Genomic DNA, 16,221 nt, shown 5'->3' on the forward strand with positions numbered 1-16,221 from the left:
TTCAACATTTTTTTATTGTTAATTTTTTTTTCCCACAAGTAGACCATTTTCAAAATCTCTTTTTCTTCCACTGTGTCTGCAGTTTAGCCTCCCTGATCAATCAATCAAATTTTATTTGTATAGCACATTTTAGCAGCAAGGTATTTCAAAGTGCTTTACAACATTAAAAACAGAAATACAGAGTCATGTAACATTGAATAAACAGTAAAAAATAGATAAAAAATAAAGATGAAAACATTAAAACCCGCAGCCCTTTTCAACCAGAGGGGAACGACACAAGCACCCCTTCACACTTCCAAGAAGGGGGGACGGTACCCGCACCTCTCTGGGGTTTAAAAACATTAAAGACATTAAAATCCGCATTATAACCCTAATTTAGCCATAAGCAACTCTAAACAGGTGGGTTTTAAGTTGAGATTTAAAGGCACTCAGTGTTTCAGCTGTTTTCAGCTGTTTTCTGGAAGTTTGTTCCAAATTTGTGGTGCATAGAAACTGAATGCTGCTTCTTGTTTGGTTCTGGTTCTGGGGATGCAGACCAGACCAGAACCAGAAGATCTGAAGGGTCTAGATGGTTGGTACAGCAGTAACAGATCTTTAATGTGTTGTGGTGCTAAACCGTTCAGTGATTTATAAACTAACAACAGTATTTTAAAGTCTATTCTCTGAGCTACAGGGAGCCAGTGTAGGGACTTTAAAACTGGTGTTATGTGCTCTATCTTCCTGGTTTTAGTGAGAACACGAGCAGCAGCATCTGGATCAGCTGCAGCCGTTTGATTGATTTATTAGTCAGACCTGTGAAGACGCTGTTGCAATAATCAATGCGGCTAAAGATAAACGCATGGATGAGTTTCTCTAGATCGCACTGAGACATCAGTCCTCTAATCCTGGAGATGTTCTTCAGGTGATAGAAGGCCGACTTTGTGACTGTCTTAATGTGGCTCTGAAGGTTCAGGTCAGAGTCCATCACTACTCCCAGGTTTCGGGCTGATCGCTGGTTTTCAGTTGTAATAACTGAAGCTGTGCATTGACTCCAGATCTATAACTCTAGACCTATAACTCTAGTTTGCTCCTCTTTAGGTCCAAAGATAACTTCAGTTTTGTTTCGGTTCAGCTGGATCAAGTTTTGGCACATCCACTCATTTATCTGTTCTAAGCATCTATTCAGTGATTGGATGGGTTCAGAGTCACCTGGTGACATCGTGATGTAGAGCTGTGTATCATCCGTGTATGATATGAATTTATCTTTAAGACAAACATAGCTTTAGGAGCTATAAACAAACATAGCTGTGTTTCCATTCACCTTAAGATTTCACAAATTGGAGTGACTAAAATAAATTAGTTTAATGGAGACATGGCAATTAAGAAAAGCAAACACGTTTCTTGATTAAAAAAGCAAAACAAACATTTTTGCTCCAGGATGAGGTGGTTTTTCAGCCATATTGAAATTTGTGTATTTTGCAAAACTGTCAAAACACAGTTTTGACATCAAACATCTCTAACCAGTTAGTACACAACTGAATTGACACGTTTGGTCAGTGCAGCTGGCTCCACCAGAGGTCTCCAGGACAGCACAGTTTATCTCCTGTTTTAACTGGACACTTGTACATTTTTTTGAAACTGGCTCCATTTTAATGTATCCTAACATTAAAATACACAAACACACACGCACAGAGAGAGTGAATAAAACCTTTAAAAAAAAACAACAACCTGAAATTAAACTCCTCTTGGCTCCCTGGCCCCCTCTTCTGCCTCCTGGGGGTTGCTGTAGATATTAGGTCTGACTTGCCAGTGAATTCTGATCCTTGTCAGTGGTGTCTGGATTTGAATCCTTCTTCTGTTAACATCTGTTGTGTTGTCTGTTAAATAAACTGAATAAACCTATTAATAGTAAAGCTTAAAAAGCTTCACTAGTCAAACACCAGCACTGTTAAAAACTGAAATTATTCTCACTTTTTATAATTGTCATTCAACAAGAATGACAGTCATTCTTGTTGAACAACATAGCCATTCAGCAAGAATGACTATATTGACACTACAACAGTCATTCTTGTTGACTTTGTTGAGTCAACGCAGAATAAAGACACAGAGGCCAAAGGAATCAGCATTTGTCATTTCTGGGTTTGTTTAAAAAAAGTTTATTTCCCATTATAGTCAGTGTATAAAGTCACTAAAGCATGAGGTTCAATGACATTTACACGCGTCTAAATGATCTCTTTGAAAACAATATAGGAAAAAAAATGATCTGATTATAATCAAATAATGTAAATACAACATTTATTAAAAAGGAATTTACTGTAAAACTGCAATATGTAACTCTCATAAAATATGTTTTTCCATATTTGTTAAAACTGTCATTTTGTTAAGAAAGTATATGAGATAACATTTGAAAAGCTCTAGCTCCTGCACCTCCCCCCTGAGCTACTATTGCCACCTGACTTAATGCACCTCTCCCAATCAAGAACAACAATCAGATCCAGGAGGCGTGTCTTAGCGCTGTCACAGATTATTTGTCTCATATCATACTGTCATAATATGCAGTTTCAACAAATATGAAAAAATACAGATATATCTATATAAAAGTTATATACTACAACTTTAGCATACTATGCTTATTTTCAAGACTAAATCTCCAAAAACATTTGAAAAATTCAGTGTAGTACAAAATATTTTTTTTGTATAATTTTAGACAATAACCTGCTAAAATCAATGATATACAAATAAATCATTAACTGTTTGTCTATTAGTAATTACAGAGGTCACTCATATGTTAGAAACCTCACTTTAGACATGGGTGTGGTGATGTTATGCTTAGAGCTGGTTTGTGTTGGTGACATTTGATGTGAACACCTTGCCTGATTTTGAGACTTGATAATTCACACTAATGTTCAAGAACATCAAAACTTGACAAAATGATCAGAAACATATTTAGGGCATTTATGCAGTAAGTATGCAAGTAACTATGTGAACAATGGGAGTTAGATGACTTGAAATTCCTACAGATCCAAACCTGCAAGTACATGCTTAGAAATCACGACAGAAAAAAAAATTGTTTTTTTTTTATATGATTTAACTGTGTTTAATGCTAATTAAGAAATCTTCTGCAGAGACCCATATGCTTAGCTTAGTTTTAGAATTTTCGTGAACACACATTATACATGAAAATACTTTACAGTCTACTAAAATCTGAGGATACAAGAAATGCATTTAATATACAGCTCAAAATATATTTAACTGTGATGATTCTAAAGTCTTCAAAGTTTTCTTAATCTGCAGTTGTTCAGAGAAACAGGAAAGAAACTAATAAATGGATGGTTGCTTAGAAAAAAAAAGCAATCTTTCTCAGTTTTCCTGACTTTGACCTGTCAGGTGATTTGACCTGAAGAATTGCAGAAATGAATAAATATCTTTACATCTTCACACAATTTTGCATTTTGCTACCTTAGCGACTTTGCCCCCGAACTTCTTCAAATTAAACGAAATTGGTGTCAAACATTTGTGCAACGTTGGTGCAGCAAAAATATCTTGTTTGTGCCACTATCATTTTAAAGATATAACTAAATGTTTCCAGAGGTCATTGCAGGTCAACCAGCCTCCTCCATATTTACAAAATCAAATAAATTTGGTGTCAGTTAACTGTAGTAAAATATTTTAGCTGCACTAACCAACACGAACATAGCTCAGTTGATTGACACCATTCTTTTTTTTATTTTGTGAATGTGAACTGGTTGGTTGACCTATGATGACCTCTGGAATTATTTTTTCTGTGTTTAAATAAAAATAGAACAGAATAGAGGAGAATATACTTTATTGATCCCCAAGGGAAATCGCGTATTAGTTGACAAGCTACCCCATCCAAGATGTTAATATATACTATACCGTATATATATATTATACACACACACACACACACACACACACACACACACACAGACACACGCGCGTGTGTGTGTGTGTGTGTGTGAGTAATAAATATAGTAATAGTAAAATGTATAACTGCATAGTGACCATCCAAGTACCGTAGATAAATATTAAGCTGCTGACCAATCTTGGATGAAGAGGATCTTAATCATCAAGGTCTTATACATTTTTACGTTTTTTGTTGTTGTTGGGTTGGGCACAGTTTACCTCAATCTCATGAAGAAAACACAAGTCGACAATGTTAATAAATACCATGGAGCATAATATATATGCATAATGACATTTCTTCACATTTCTTCCTGCCTCCTCATGCATCCATGCCTAGAACTGGCACTGGTAGCACAAACAAGAAAAATGTGCTGCACAAACCAGCTCAAGCATTGTGCACTAATATCATTTACTTTGAGGTCAGAGAGGGGGCCAACTTCACGCCAACTTGACTCAGATCCTGCAGCGTCCTCTGCCTGTGTGACATGTCAACCATCACATGTAGCTATAGTGTCTATACTGGCTTCTTTTCTTACTAGAAAAACAATTCCTGTTGTCTTGGTTTCTCTTCACAATGAATTCTTATTATGCATGCTATGTTGGAGATGTGTCTCACTTTTCTTGATGCATCTGGAAGAGGGATTATAAATCTCTGAAAGCTACAAAGATTTATTTCCACAAATATTCTATTTATCTTTAAAGTATTTAAACTCAATAGAACAATGTCTCATTTTGAACACATTTGAACCAGTAACAGCTGTCATTAACACTGGTGAACATATCCAAAAGCAGTTCAATGATTTTGTTAAAAGTTGTATCTTGTTCAAGTCAGATCAGATGATGAAAATGTGACACATGTGGCATTAACATGTCCATCTAAATTAAGGCATTTTATTTATCTGCGGCTTCAGAAAATATTTTATTCTTCCACTGCACCTTCTTTATCTGCATCTTACCATAGTTTGGACAAACTTTGACCTAAGTAAATCAGGTAAGGAGAAGAAGGCAGAGGCTGCACAGACTTCAAACTGAAATGCACAGGTGGAACTAGTGATGGGAACAAACAGGATCACCTATTTCTGACATTATTTTACATGTCAGAAAATAAAGTTAGCTGGAATCTCCTGACCAAAATATCCATGTGCAAAGGACCCCTCCTGCTGTCCAAGTCAGAGCTCCTGTTTATCATGTTTACTCCATCCTGTCAGTGTCATCACCGTTGATTTGCACCACACAATCTTTGTTCAAAGGTTCCTTGGAGTGGGCGGTGTCAAAGTGCTCTTTGTTCACTAAGTACCTGCCCCGAGCATCCAGCCCCAAGGCAGGTAGAAATCGCCGGTCAAATTGAATTTCTTGGCGTAAGTAAGAGGTTCTCTTCTGGCAGGAGTCACCAGTTCCCTCTTGCAATGCTGTTAGGAAAATGACCAGCTCAAAGTGTTTGGATGTGCCTTCACAAAGAGCAGGATAGAGAGGGCTCTGGCGGTCCAGTTGGTGGTAAAAAGTAAGGGGGAAAATAAAGAAGGGGCATGGCTGTTGGCCTAAATGGTCCAAGTGGAAGTCTAGCGAGGTCTGGTACAGAGCCTGGCCTTCCTGTTCCTCATAGAGCACTGCACTCACCTTCACGTCCACCAGAGGTCGCTGAATAAGATTAGTGACTCGTATCATGAGGCACGTCTGGCCCTGGTGTTGGCCCACTACTGCCTGCGGACTGAACTCGATGGCTCCTGCTCTCTTCTGAGGACGAGCAATCTTGGCTACAAATGCACCTGAAAATGATGCGTCAGGATAGTGTCATAATATTACATGAAATCAACTCCAAAGCAATGCAATGTTTTGCAACATCTACTAAATGATTTGTCTTTGAATTTAATAAAATGTGACTGTGCAGTTGGGAGATCTGGCACTTGGCCATACAATATTGTCTCTTGGAAGATTAAAGAACTGTTGCTTAAATCTGATTAGGAAGCCAAACATGTTGGAATGCAGCCCATCCATCATGAGGCTTACAGCTACAAGATCTATTACATTTTTCCACATTTTTTGTTGCCACCTTGATTACATATGTTCAAATGTTAATCTGTAGCAGTCCATGTCTTTTAAGAGGGCAAATTAATTGATTACCCTTGTTTGTTTGTTTTTTTTTGGTTGCTCAAAAAGTGATGAGGAAATATGCATCCAAACAGAAACTCCTCTATATCTGCATTCCTTTGTCAGAATAACTAGAAGAGCCGAAGCCGAAACAAAACCAATAATTAAACTTTTTTTTTATTTTATTGGAGTAACATAGTAACAAGTCTAGTTTCAGAGTCGTTTGAGCTTGCAGTTGGCCAACTATTTTATGTTGTGAACACGAGAACATCTCAAACATCCCAATTGCACGGTCTGAAGACAGTCCTCCATCGTCCCAACCACGGTGCAGTCAAATAGACCTGAAGGTGTTTGTCACATCAGTACAGGTGAACAGGTGGTTTATACCTAAAGGACATGAACTATATTGGCATTACAATTTGCAATGGCAAGTTATTGAGAGAAAAAAGGAATATATCAAATAACATCCTAAAACACATCACAATAATATGCTAAACCTATTTTTGTTAACTCCTCCATAGGCTTACACTGTAGGATTGGATGAGCAGCTAACCATGTGATGTGGGCAGATTATGATTTATGGTTTATGAATTGTGCTAGACTTTGCAATTCTACTTAATTCTCATCTCCCTTTGGGATTTCTCTTTCTTTTTTCTCCCAGTGACCTTTTTTCTCAGAATAAATTTAACTCTGCACTGTTTTAGAATTGTAGTCTGTTTATAGTTGTAGTTTTGCAATGGCAGTGGAGAAAGTGAACGAAGCCATTCAGTCCATGTTGGCCGTGCTTCCAAATATTGAACAATTAATTCCGGAGCAATATTAAGATAAAGATTAACACAATTAAATCTTTGCCAGCGAATCTTTGGTGGCTGGTAAAGATGTCATTGGGCTCAGCAATTTTCTCTTTGCTGTGGGGGATTGTTGTTTATTTAAGCTAGGGATATAGAAATATAATAATAGAATTCCACATGTATGCCTATTTGAGAATATATGGTGACTCTCTGATAAAAAAGGGATTTAAAAGAATTTATTGTGTCTAGATAGTGTTAAATGGAGATTAGCGACACAGGGTCCACTTCACCCGTCTTAGGACTACAGGAGGGTTAAAGAGCAGCAGGAAAAGTATACAGTAAAATCCCAAGTGTCACATCGGCATGTCAGAACATGTGAACTCTATGAGAGTCAATTCAACAACAGTGAGAGTAAAATGCTTCCTTATGTTGACTCTGAAGACCTCTGCCTCCTTTCACCTCCTGCCACACTGATCAGAATTTTCTCAGCACCATTTTCAACATCTTGGCCTTGCCTGAGAAATCACAGTAAGTTTCCTCAATTTACATTTTTTTTCTAATTTTCTAGTTAAAGCAGCATATTAAAGAAACATGGTTTTTCAGACAGAAATTATTTTTTTGTCAAAAATATGTATTACACATGACAGATGTGAAATGCCAAGGGGTGTCGAAGTCAATTCAACACCTCTGTGGCACTGAGTGTTAGCATTCTTATAGTTGAAAGTTTTTTATCTTTATTCTCATATCCTGTGTTGTTTCTGTTCTGGGTCGGTGATCTTACTTCAGCTATTCTGCTCAGCCTGATTGCTCCTTCCTGCCGAGTCTGAAAAAGTCCTGGCAAGGTTTCTGCATCTCAGCCTGAAAGGTTTATGCTGCTTTTTTTTTTTTTTTTTTTTTTTTTTTTTTGCAAAAACTGTCATCTGTTCCTGTTCTCCCTTTTTTCTCTGTTTCTTATCATATATGAAATGGATTTTGTTTGAAAACTATTTTTCTTCCTTTTATTGCCATGTATTCTTGTGCCTGGGTCCAGACTGTAGGTTAGCTGTGTAGACAGGGAAAGCTTGAAACATTTAACTTTCAACAGAAAGTTTGTAATCTAACTTTTTTCCCTTCATTATTTTCATACTTGGAGTGGACCAAGCATCCAGACCGTGCTGATGCCATCAAATCCACTATTTATCTACACAGTTATCAAGCAAGCACCATGTTTACCCAAGAACATAAACACCATTTTATGGTTTAATAATTTTTGATTTTGATACTATCTTGATATTCTTCTGTATCACTTAATATATTTTCATATTGAAAGTTTCATCCTGTAGCTTTAATGTGACTATTTTATATTAAATTCATTGTTAGAATCAAGTGTTAACATCTAGATTTTTTAAATGCTTTTTTGTCAGTCATCATTTTTTAGAAACAAATTTGTGGTCATCCTTTTGACATAATCTGGCACATTTTGCCTTCTATTTTTAAATGTTCTGATTTTCAAATGCTTTTGTGTTATTTGTGTCAAAAATGTTTCCTTGGCTTTCTAAGAAAATGGATGTTTTTTTATATATCACTGACAAAAATTTATTTTGTTTATATAAATAAGAAAATTTGTCCTTTGTTACAAATGGTACTAATGATGTGATTTTTTATTTTTATTTTTTGTTTTAAAAAAGCAGAACTGGTTAAAGATTTTCACACAAATTCATCATGATTTACAAATACTTGTTTTACCTTAAAAGTTTTATGTTAAGTCATAGCTGTATATCTGAGAATTATTTAAATATTTTGTTATTATTAATTTCAATAAATATAAATGTTAAATAGGTTTATAATAAAACAGTATATAGTTATTATTTTTTTGACACTGACTTTATAGAGATTAATGCTTAGTATAGCATTAAATTTAATTAACAGTGCTATATAAGTCTTACACTATTGGATATTAATTAGAATAACACTCAAAAACTAAAAGTGTCCTTTTCAAATAACTCTGCAGCTGTTATTTGTCTCCATAGAGTAAAAGTATATTAACAATTGTGAGTGTTAGTCAAGTTTTATTCTATAAGTCATTTTAACTCTAATTAAAGTAAAATTAGAGTAACACTGACAACAGCGTAACTTTTACATTGTACACATGTTCACTGGCTCAGAGTGGAAATTGACTTTAAGTGTTGAATTAACGCTGCTCATTCTCCTGTGCTGGGTCTTTCTGTGTGGAGTCTGCAGGTTCTCCCTCTGCATGCATGGGTTCACTCTGGGTACTCCGGCTTCCTCACTGTCCAGAAGCATGACTGCCAGATTTACTACTACCTCTAAATAACAGCTATATATGTTTGTCTGAGAGCTATGGTTGTTTGGATGCATGATGAACACTTCTACAAGGATCTCTACTGCAAAACAGAGTAAAAGGTTTTCACTCCAAGAGTTGACACTATCCATCCATACGTTCATTGTCTACACCTTCTTATCCTTCCGGGGTTGCAATCATGTTTATTTTTACTTGTTCTTTTCTGTTCATTCACATTTTATTTGAGAAACAAACATTTGTCTCTTACATATTATTTCCTTAAGTCCATGCCTTATATACTGTGACTCATTAAGGACCATGTAACCACGATGTCTCACTCCGACTGTCATCAAAACCAAATCAGTTGCTCAAAAAATAATTAAATACATGTCTGATTAAAAATATACTCTTTAAATGAAGAATTATATCCAATACCTGCTTCCTGANGTTGTTTGGATGCATGATGAACACTTCTACAAGGATCTCTACTGCAAAACAGAGTAAAAGGTTTTCAGTCCAAGAGTTGACACTATCCATCCATATGTTCATTGTCTACACTAGCGGTTCTCAACGTGGGCGGTACTGCCCCCCAGGGGGAGTTCAGAGGACGGCAGGGGGCGCTGGCGGACATTTTTACAAAAGGGGGGCGCTGGGATTCCTTTGGGGGGCGTTTGGTCGAAGGTAAACTTTACACCTTAAATGCACAACAATGCCAGTTTAGACTTTGAGCAACTTGGTAAAACTGTATTGTGTGACATTAAACCATGCTTGGCTGCAACTGTATCGATGGCAGCTCTCCTTCTATTCAGTGTTTGTTAGCTTCTGTTAGCTTCTTGGCGCAGCTCCGTTCTCCTGCTTCTGGTAGCTAAAATCACCTCACTGTGTATCCCTCTGAAAAATGAACCCATTTAAATAAAGAAATAAAGAAATTCCTCCATGGGTGAAACCACGATAGTGAGCGTTCATTTTATAGCGTTAACACCGGAGCTGTAAGGTCCGGTATGAAACGGGGGTGATAGAACAACACAGCACTTTTAAATTTCAATAATCAGATTGCAGAAATTGTTTGCGTTGTTTTAAGAGGTTTATGTCAGTCTGCCTTTTCCCCATCGATACGTTTCCCGACCGCTGCGCACCTTTGGGGGTAAAAAGAAAAAACCCAAAAAACTCTGAAACAGGAGAAGCGGGACATAAAACGGAGCGACGAACTAGATGTGAATTATGGCATAAAAACAGAGAATCCGACGCTGAACAGTGAAAAATCAACACATGATGTGAAACATGATGATTAGGAGGTGCAGCAGGTGATGAGTGAAGATTACTGATGGACAATAAACGATAAAATAAATCTAGCAACAGGAAAGAAACTAAAGTGGATATAGCAATAAACCAAGAGAGGATAATACTAATCAGAGAAAACTAAATAGAAATGAATGAAAAACAAAATGCAAGAATAAACTAAGAAACTAAAGTAAATACAGAGGAATAAACTGGTATGGCAAGACCTTTAGAGCAATAATTAATACAGAGACTGTATGGCAAGAATAAACAGACACTATTTCCAGATAGGTGAAATAATATTGTTGAAGTGCCATGGGTTTGTTGAGACCATATCTGAGAATAAATATCTTACAGGCCATAACAGTAAAGAACTGATCACTTATTTATGTTTTTAATTAGATTTGATATATTTATTTCTTCAATATTATTTTTCATGTCTGTTAATGTCATGAGGCTGATGACTCCATGACACTTTCAATTTGACTCATTAGGATTTGATTAAGAACCAGATTTGATCTTTGTAATTTCTGTCCAGTAAAACTATTAATCTATAAATCAATAGACACATCAGTATAAAGATATTATCCATGTTTCTGTCTCATATTTGTATCGCATTAAAAGGATCTGGAACTTTTGTTTTTCCACTGAAAGCTCTGGTTTGCACAATAAATGCTATGTGGGTGAAGTTTTATGGATGATACTCTGATGTCCCATTCTCCTGAAGGCAGCACAGAGCTGCACCACCAGAAACCGACAGAAACACTGAAGAGAAGAAGAGCTATGATTAATGTAGTTACAGTTCTATCCATGTTTTAATGCTGCAGAGCTCAGTCGTTTTGCAAATAGTNGTCCAGAAGCATGACTGCCAGATTTACTACTACCTCTAAATAACAGCTATATATGTTTGTCTGAGAGCTGTGGTTGTTTGGATGCATGATGAACACTTCTACAAGGATCTCTACTGCAAAACAGAGTAAAAGGTTTTCACTCCAAGAGTTGACACTATCCATCCATACGTTCATTGTCTACACCTTCTTATCCTTCCGGGGTTGCAATCATGTTTATTTTTACTTGTTCTTTTCTGTTCATTCACATTTTATTTGAGAAACAAACATTTGTCTCTTACATATTATTTCCTTAAGTCCATGCCTTATATACTGTGACTCATTAAGGACCATGTAACCACGATGTCTCACTCCGACTGTCATCAAAACCAAATCAGTTGCTCAAAAAATAATTAAATACATGTCTGATTAAAAATATACTCTTTAAATGAAGAATTATATCCAATACCTGCTTCCTGACTGATTCTAATATTTTGTATGTTCTGTAAGAATTTAAACACCAAAAGTATCAGATGGTATTTATAAAACAAGAGAAAATATATGCTCTACTTTTATTAAAGCATAGTTAATGAATTCACATGATGTTCTTGAACCTTTAAAGATCAAATATGGTGATTTTCTTACATTCATCACATTTTGTTGAATTTGTTGCATATAATTCTGTAGTTCTTTGCCAGTATTACATTTTGCCTAATTCCTGAGCACAGCCTCACTGCAGATACGTTTACTACATCTAGCATAGAGTGTTCGCTCATGCTTTGGTCAGAATTTGTACCTGTGATGAAGGCCTCCAGCATAAGCCCCAGGAGCATCTGCACAGCCAGCAGTGCTATAGCACTGGGACAGTCTCCACTGGGGAACATGGTGCCATAGCCAATGGTCAGCTGGGTCTCAAGAGAGAAGGAGAAGGCAGCAGTGAAACTTGTAATATGTTTCACGCAAACCACGTGATCCTGTGGGGGGTCATCATGATTTTTCACAGCAAGGTCTCCATTGAGATGGGCCAGCAAGTACCACAAGCAGGCAAACAACAGCCAGTGGGCAATGAAGGATGCACAGAAGGCGAGGAGTACCCATCTCCAGCGCAGACTCACCAATAGTCCCCACAAATCCTGCAGCGCCAGCAGCCAGACTCTGCCCCAGCTCCTGCGCCACGAGTCTGAGGGGCAGGCAGGGGTATTAAGCGTACAGTGTCCATCTTTGGTGACTAGACGCTGACGAGGGGGAGAAGACAACAAGGGGTAGGAGGACGCTTTGCCAGCCAGAACGCTACTGTTGGTTTTGGTTGTCATGGTTGCAGGCAGATCTCAAACAGGGCAAACGAAATTGACCCTGAAAAAAAAAATAATTAAAAATTAATGATAGTAACATAATTTTTAAACTTTGATATTTATGTTCTTTCAGAGGAACTCATGTGACTGATCAGCAGTAACACTCTGAAGCTGCTCCTTTCTTTATTGCTCAGGCTTCATTCAGCCTCAGGCTCTGCTCCAGTTATTGATAAATATGGTTGTAAACATAGTTTGTGGATATGGTGTGAATTGAAAGTGCAAAAAATAATAAAACTACTAAACATGGACATTTTTACATTTTTATTGAATATTCAAATTCGAGATGTTTTGTTCTGAAGCTTCTTATTGACAGGTCTGGTCATGGAATCAGTTGTGGACATGTTGAAATCAGCTGATTTTAGGGTCCTTGTTTTCATGAAATGGGCCAAAACAGATTCTCAAAATTAGGTTGAATGTACAGAACAGTCATGTTTAATTTAAGCAGCTGTAGGGGATGTATGTGCCGGCAGCCCTGACAGTCTGACAGCTAGACTTCTGCATTCTGCAGAGTTTCTATTTCTATGTCAATATTGTTGCCAGGAGATTAGAGCGGCTCTCAGCTGGGAATCAGTCTGAGCAACACAGTGACATGCAGAGTAGGAATGTGTCTTGCAGGGAGCTTTCCCTGCATGGCTGTATGACTCTTCACAAATAACAAATCTCTCCATTCCATGAATAAAACCACTCAATGTGTTTGAGTGGTTTTATTATTGTGCTTTTTTCTACTCTTCAAAGTTAAAACTTGTGTTGCCATGCTTCAGCATTTAGGTTGGGTCTGGAGTGATTTGGTTGGAAAATTTACTCTTCCCAGAATAAACAATAGTTGGATAACACTCAGCAAGACTGTCACATGTCTCACTTTCAAGTCCACTGAAACTGAGACAGTTCTGATGGAACCAGCTATGAGGGATGAGGATATTAGCATAGTATCAGCGTAGTTCTGTTTTACATACGGCATGTCAGGAAATGACTCTAGACTACCATCAGACTGAGCTGTGAAAGAACTTGTTGATCAAACTTACATGTTTCAGATCATTAATTATACTTTCAAATGATGACGTGATTTATTAAATGTCTAAAGCTAAGAAAACCAGCCTGGCCCAACTTAATAATGGATGATGCCTCCAGTCCAAACATGTGGGATGGCAGTGAGGGTCACTGCCATCCCACATGGGAACTGGGGAGGAACTTTGTACCCCTCTACTTTGCAGAACTGCTTTCAATTCAGCCACATTTGATAGATTTTCAAGAATGAATGATTATTAAGGTCATATTAAACTCTGGAAAATGATGGCGCAAAGAAGAATTCTTCACAAAATCAAGAATATTATGGACAACCCTGATCATCCTCCTCCTTGTATGGCTGCATAACCTACATATGCTTCAGTTTAGGATGGCAGATTTTTCTCCTGACAAGGTTTTCTGGTAAAGAGCAGAATTCAAGGTTCCGTCAATAAAACAGATCATCGTGTGGGATAAAAGACTTCCTGGACAAGCTTGTAGATGGAGGATCTCTGCAGCGTTTCCTGGACTGAAATGATGATGTTGTTTTAAGGAAATGCTGATTATTTTATGGTGGATGTACCAGTACCCACAACGGGACCCAACACATCCCACTGTAATCTAATCAGTCAACAGAATATTTTTCTAAATGTCATGAATATCATTAGGAACTTTTTGGTAAAGGTAACATGGGCCTTTGAGTTCTTTTTGATAAGCAGTGGTTCTGATCTGATCACCTTTCTTATTGTTCAACCATGAACTCTGACCTTAACTGAGGCAGAGATCAGCAGAGCTTTAGGCGTTCTGAATTATACTGTGTATCCTATAAAATACAACTTGATTTTTTTACATACAAATGTAATCACACATAAATTATTATTAAAACGTAAACTGATTAATTATGGATTCCTGAAGACTCCTTCATGTTTTTTGAAATGATTGCACCATGGATTTAGCACTATGACAACAAAAGAACAGCATCACTTTGCTATAACAAAACTAACTAATCTATAGCTTTTATTAAAAAATGTCTGCCAGCAGAAACATACTCAGTGTTTCATGTGACTGTATCATTACAGAGTTTTTGCAGTTGAAGTTATTTCTGATTGCGTGAAGCAGCACATCAGAGACATGGTGCTCATTACTTTGGGCTCGTGCAGAGGTTTATGTAATGTGTGATCAGCTGCCACTGTTTTCTACATTTTTAACTTTATCACTTCACAGCATGTCTGAACTGCAACATCAGACATCTAACAATCTAAATTCATTTAAAGATGAATACTTGGACTTGTTTTCGGTCTGTTGGTTGATTACCAACTCTTAGTTCACTCTGATTCCAACGAATAGTTTTAGTTAAAAAAAAAAAAAAAACTAAGCTGAAAACATCTTTCTTTACAGCCTTTGATAACAACGATTAAATGCACACAAACTTTCTCTGTGTTGCTCCAGAAAAAACTCTTCAGCTGTAACCAATCCCCATGTCTGATTTGATCACCGATTGTTCCATCCGGGTATCAGAACCTCACCCCAGGACAGCATCATGCTGGGACTCGTACTCACCTAGAGCTGCACTCAGGGCCAACCTGGAGCCCTTTGACCTGTTCCCCTTAGACTGGCTCTGTTAAGCAGACACAGGACTGCGGCTCATTCAGAGAGCGCCACTGATTCCTTGGAAAAATGGGGGTTCAAAATCCCAAAAGGAGTCCAACAGAAAAAGTGTGGGGGGAGGAAAACTTCTCTCCGCTGAGGTTGTCTCTGAGTGTGACTGAGCGTGCTGCTCTTTACTCCACTGTGAGGTGCAGCATTGAGCTCCAGGGCCAGGAGGATTCAATTGGTCACATTACTCTGCAAGGAGCCTATTAGTGTTCCCGGAAGATAGCAGATAGAGAGGGATTTGAGTGGGGGTGTTTGCTGGGGGTGGGGTGACCAACACCTTGTCACAGTTCATTCAGTCCAATAAATATTGTTGTGACAAACTGGAATTTTTAACCGTTTGTGCGTACATGCACAAGCTGGATTGATTTCTGATGTTATCTAGAGTATTAAGGAAAACATGAGCACAGATGTTAAGACTGTTAGAACTGAGAACAGGATTTATTTATTTGGGTATATTGTTCAGGAGATCTTTTCTTGTCTTCTTCTTGTCTCGTCTTGTGATCTCTTAGATATGACCAGAATTTAAAATCACTTCATTGTGCTGAAGGCTTTAATTATCATTAGCAACTGACAACATTACTACACAATTGTGTAATAGCCAGATAAGTTACATATTAACCAAGAAATCATTGAGGCCTTCCTTCTTGATACCAAGCAGCAGATAGATGTCAAAATGTCAACACTGCTCTTTGACCCCTGAACAACTTTACTCAGAAGATTGTTTGTCTCCTCAACAAACCAAAGTTAAGCGTCGGTTTGTTGAAGATCTACTTTAATTAATTATGGTCAACTTTAACATTTTTGTAGTAATTTGATCTATTAATCAAATTACTACAAACTTTATTCGTTTGTCCTCCATTAGTCGAATCTTATAAAAGTTAATACTTGAGTATTAGTTTGTTACTATTTGATTTCTTGTAAAGTTATCAGGTCTTAAAGTTTGGGTGATAATACATGTAGTTTGTGGCCAACTGTAGTCTAAAGCAGAGGTTCCCAAACTGTGGGTCGCGCCCCCTAAGGGGGGGCGCCGTGTCATTGCA

General features: G+C 37.4%; 1 protein-coding gene across 2 annotated transcripts; it reads right to left on the minus strand.

Annotated features, from left to right (window-relative positions):
• Positions 1-3,960: 3,960 nt before the first annotated feature.
• Positions 3,961-15,371, minus strand: kcnj13 (potassium inwardly rectifying channel subfamily J member 13). Of its 2 annotated transcripts, XM_007573412.2 has the most exons (4): positions 15,086-15,371; positions 12,287-12,524; positions 11,968-12,082; positions 3,961-5,672 (listed from the first exon to the last, which is right to left on the minus strand). In XM_007573412.2, the coding sequence occupies exons 2-4, from the start codon at positions 12,482-12,484 to the stop codon at positions 5,098-5,100; spliced, it is 888 nt and encodes a 295-aa protein (XP_007573474.1). In that variant the 5' UTR covers positions 12,485-12,524; positions 15,086-15,371; the 3' UTR covers positions 3,961-5,097. The 2 variants fall into 2 exon arrangements, with proteins under 2 accessions (XP_007573474.1, XP_007573473.1); XM_007573411.2 differs by having other exon boundaries at positions 11,968-12,524.
• Between the last annotated feature and the right edge of the window lie 850 nt (positions 15,372-16,221).

The sequence above is a fragment of the Poecilia formosa genome, unplaced genomic scaffold (assembly GCF_000485575.1).
Source record: "Poecilia formosa unplaced genomic scaffold, Poecilia_formosa-5.1.2 Scaffold328, whole genome shotgun sequence".
Classification (NCBI taxonomy): Eukaryota; Metazoa; Chordata; class Actinopteri; order Cyprinodontiformes; family Poeciliidae; genus Poecilia; species Poecilia formosa.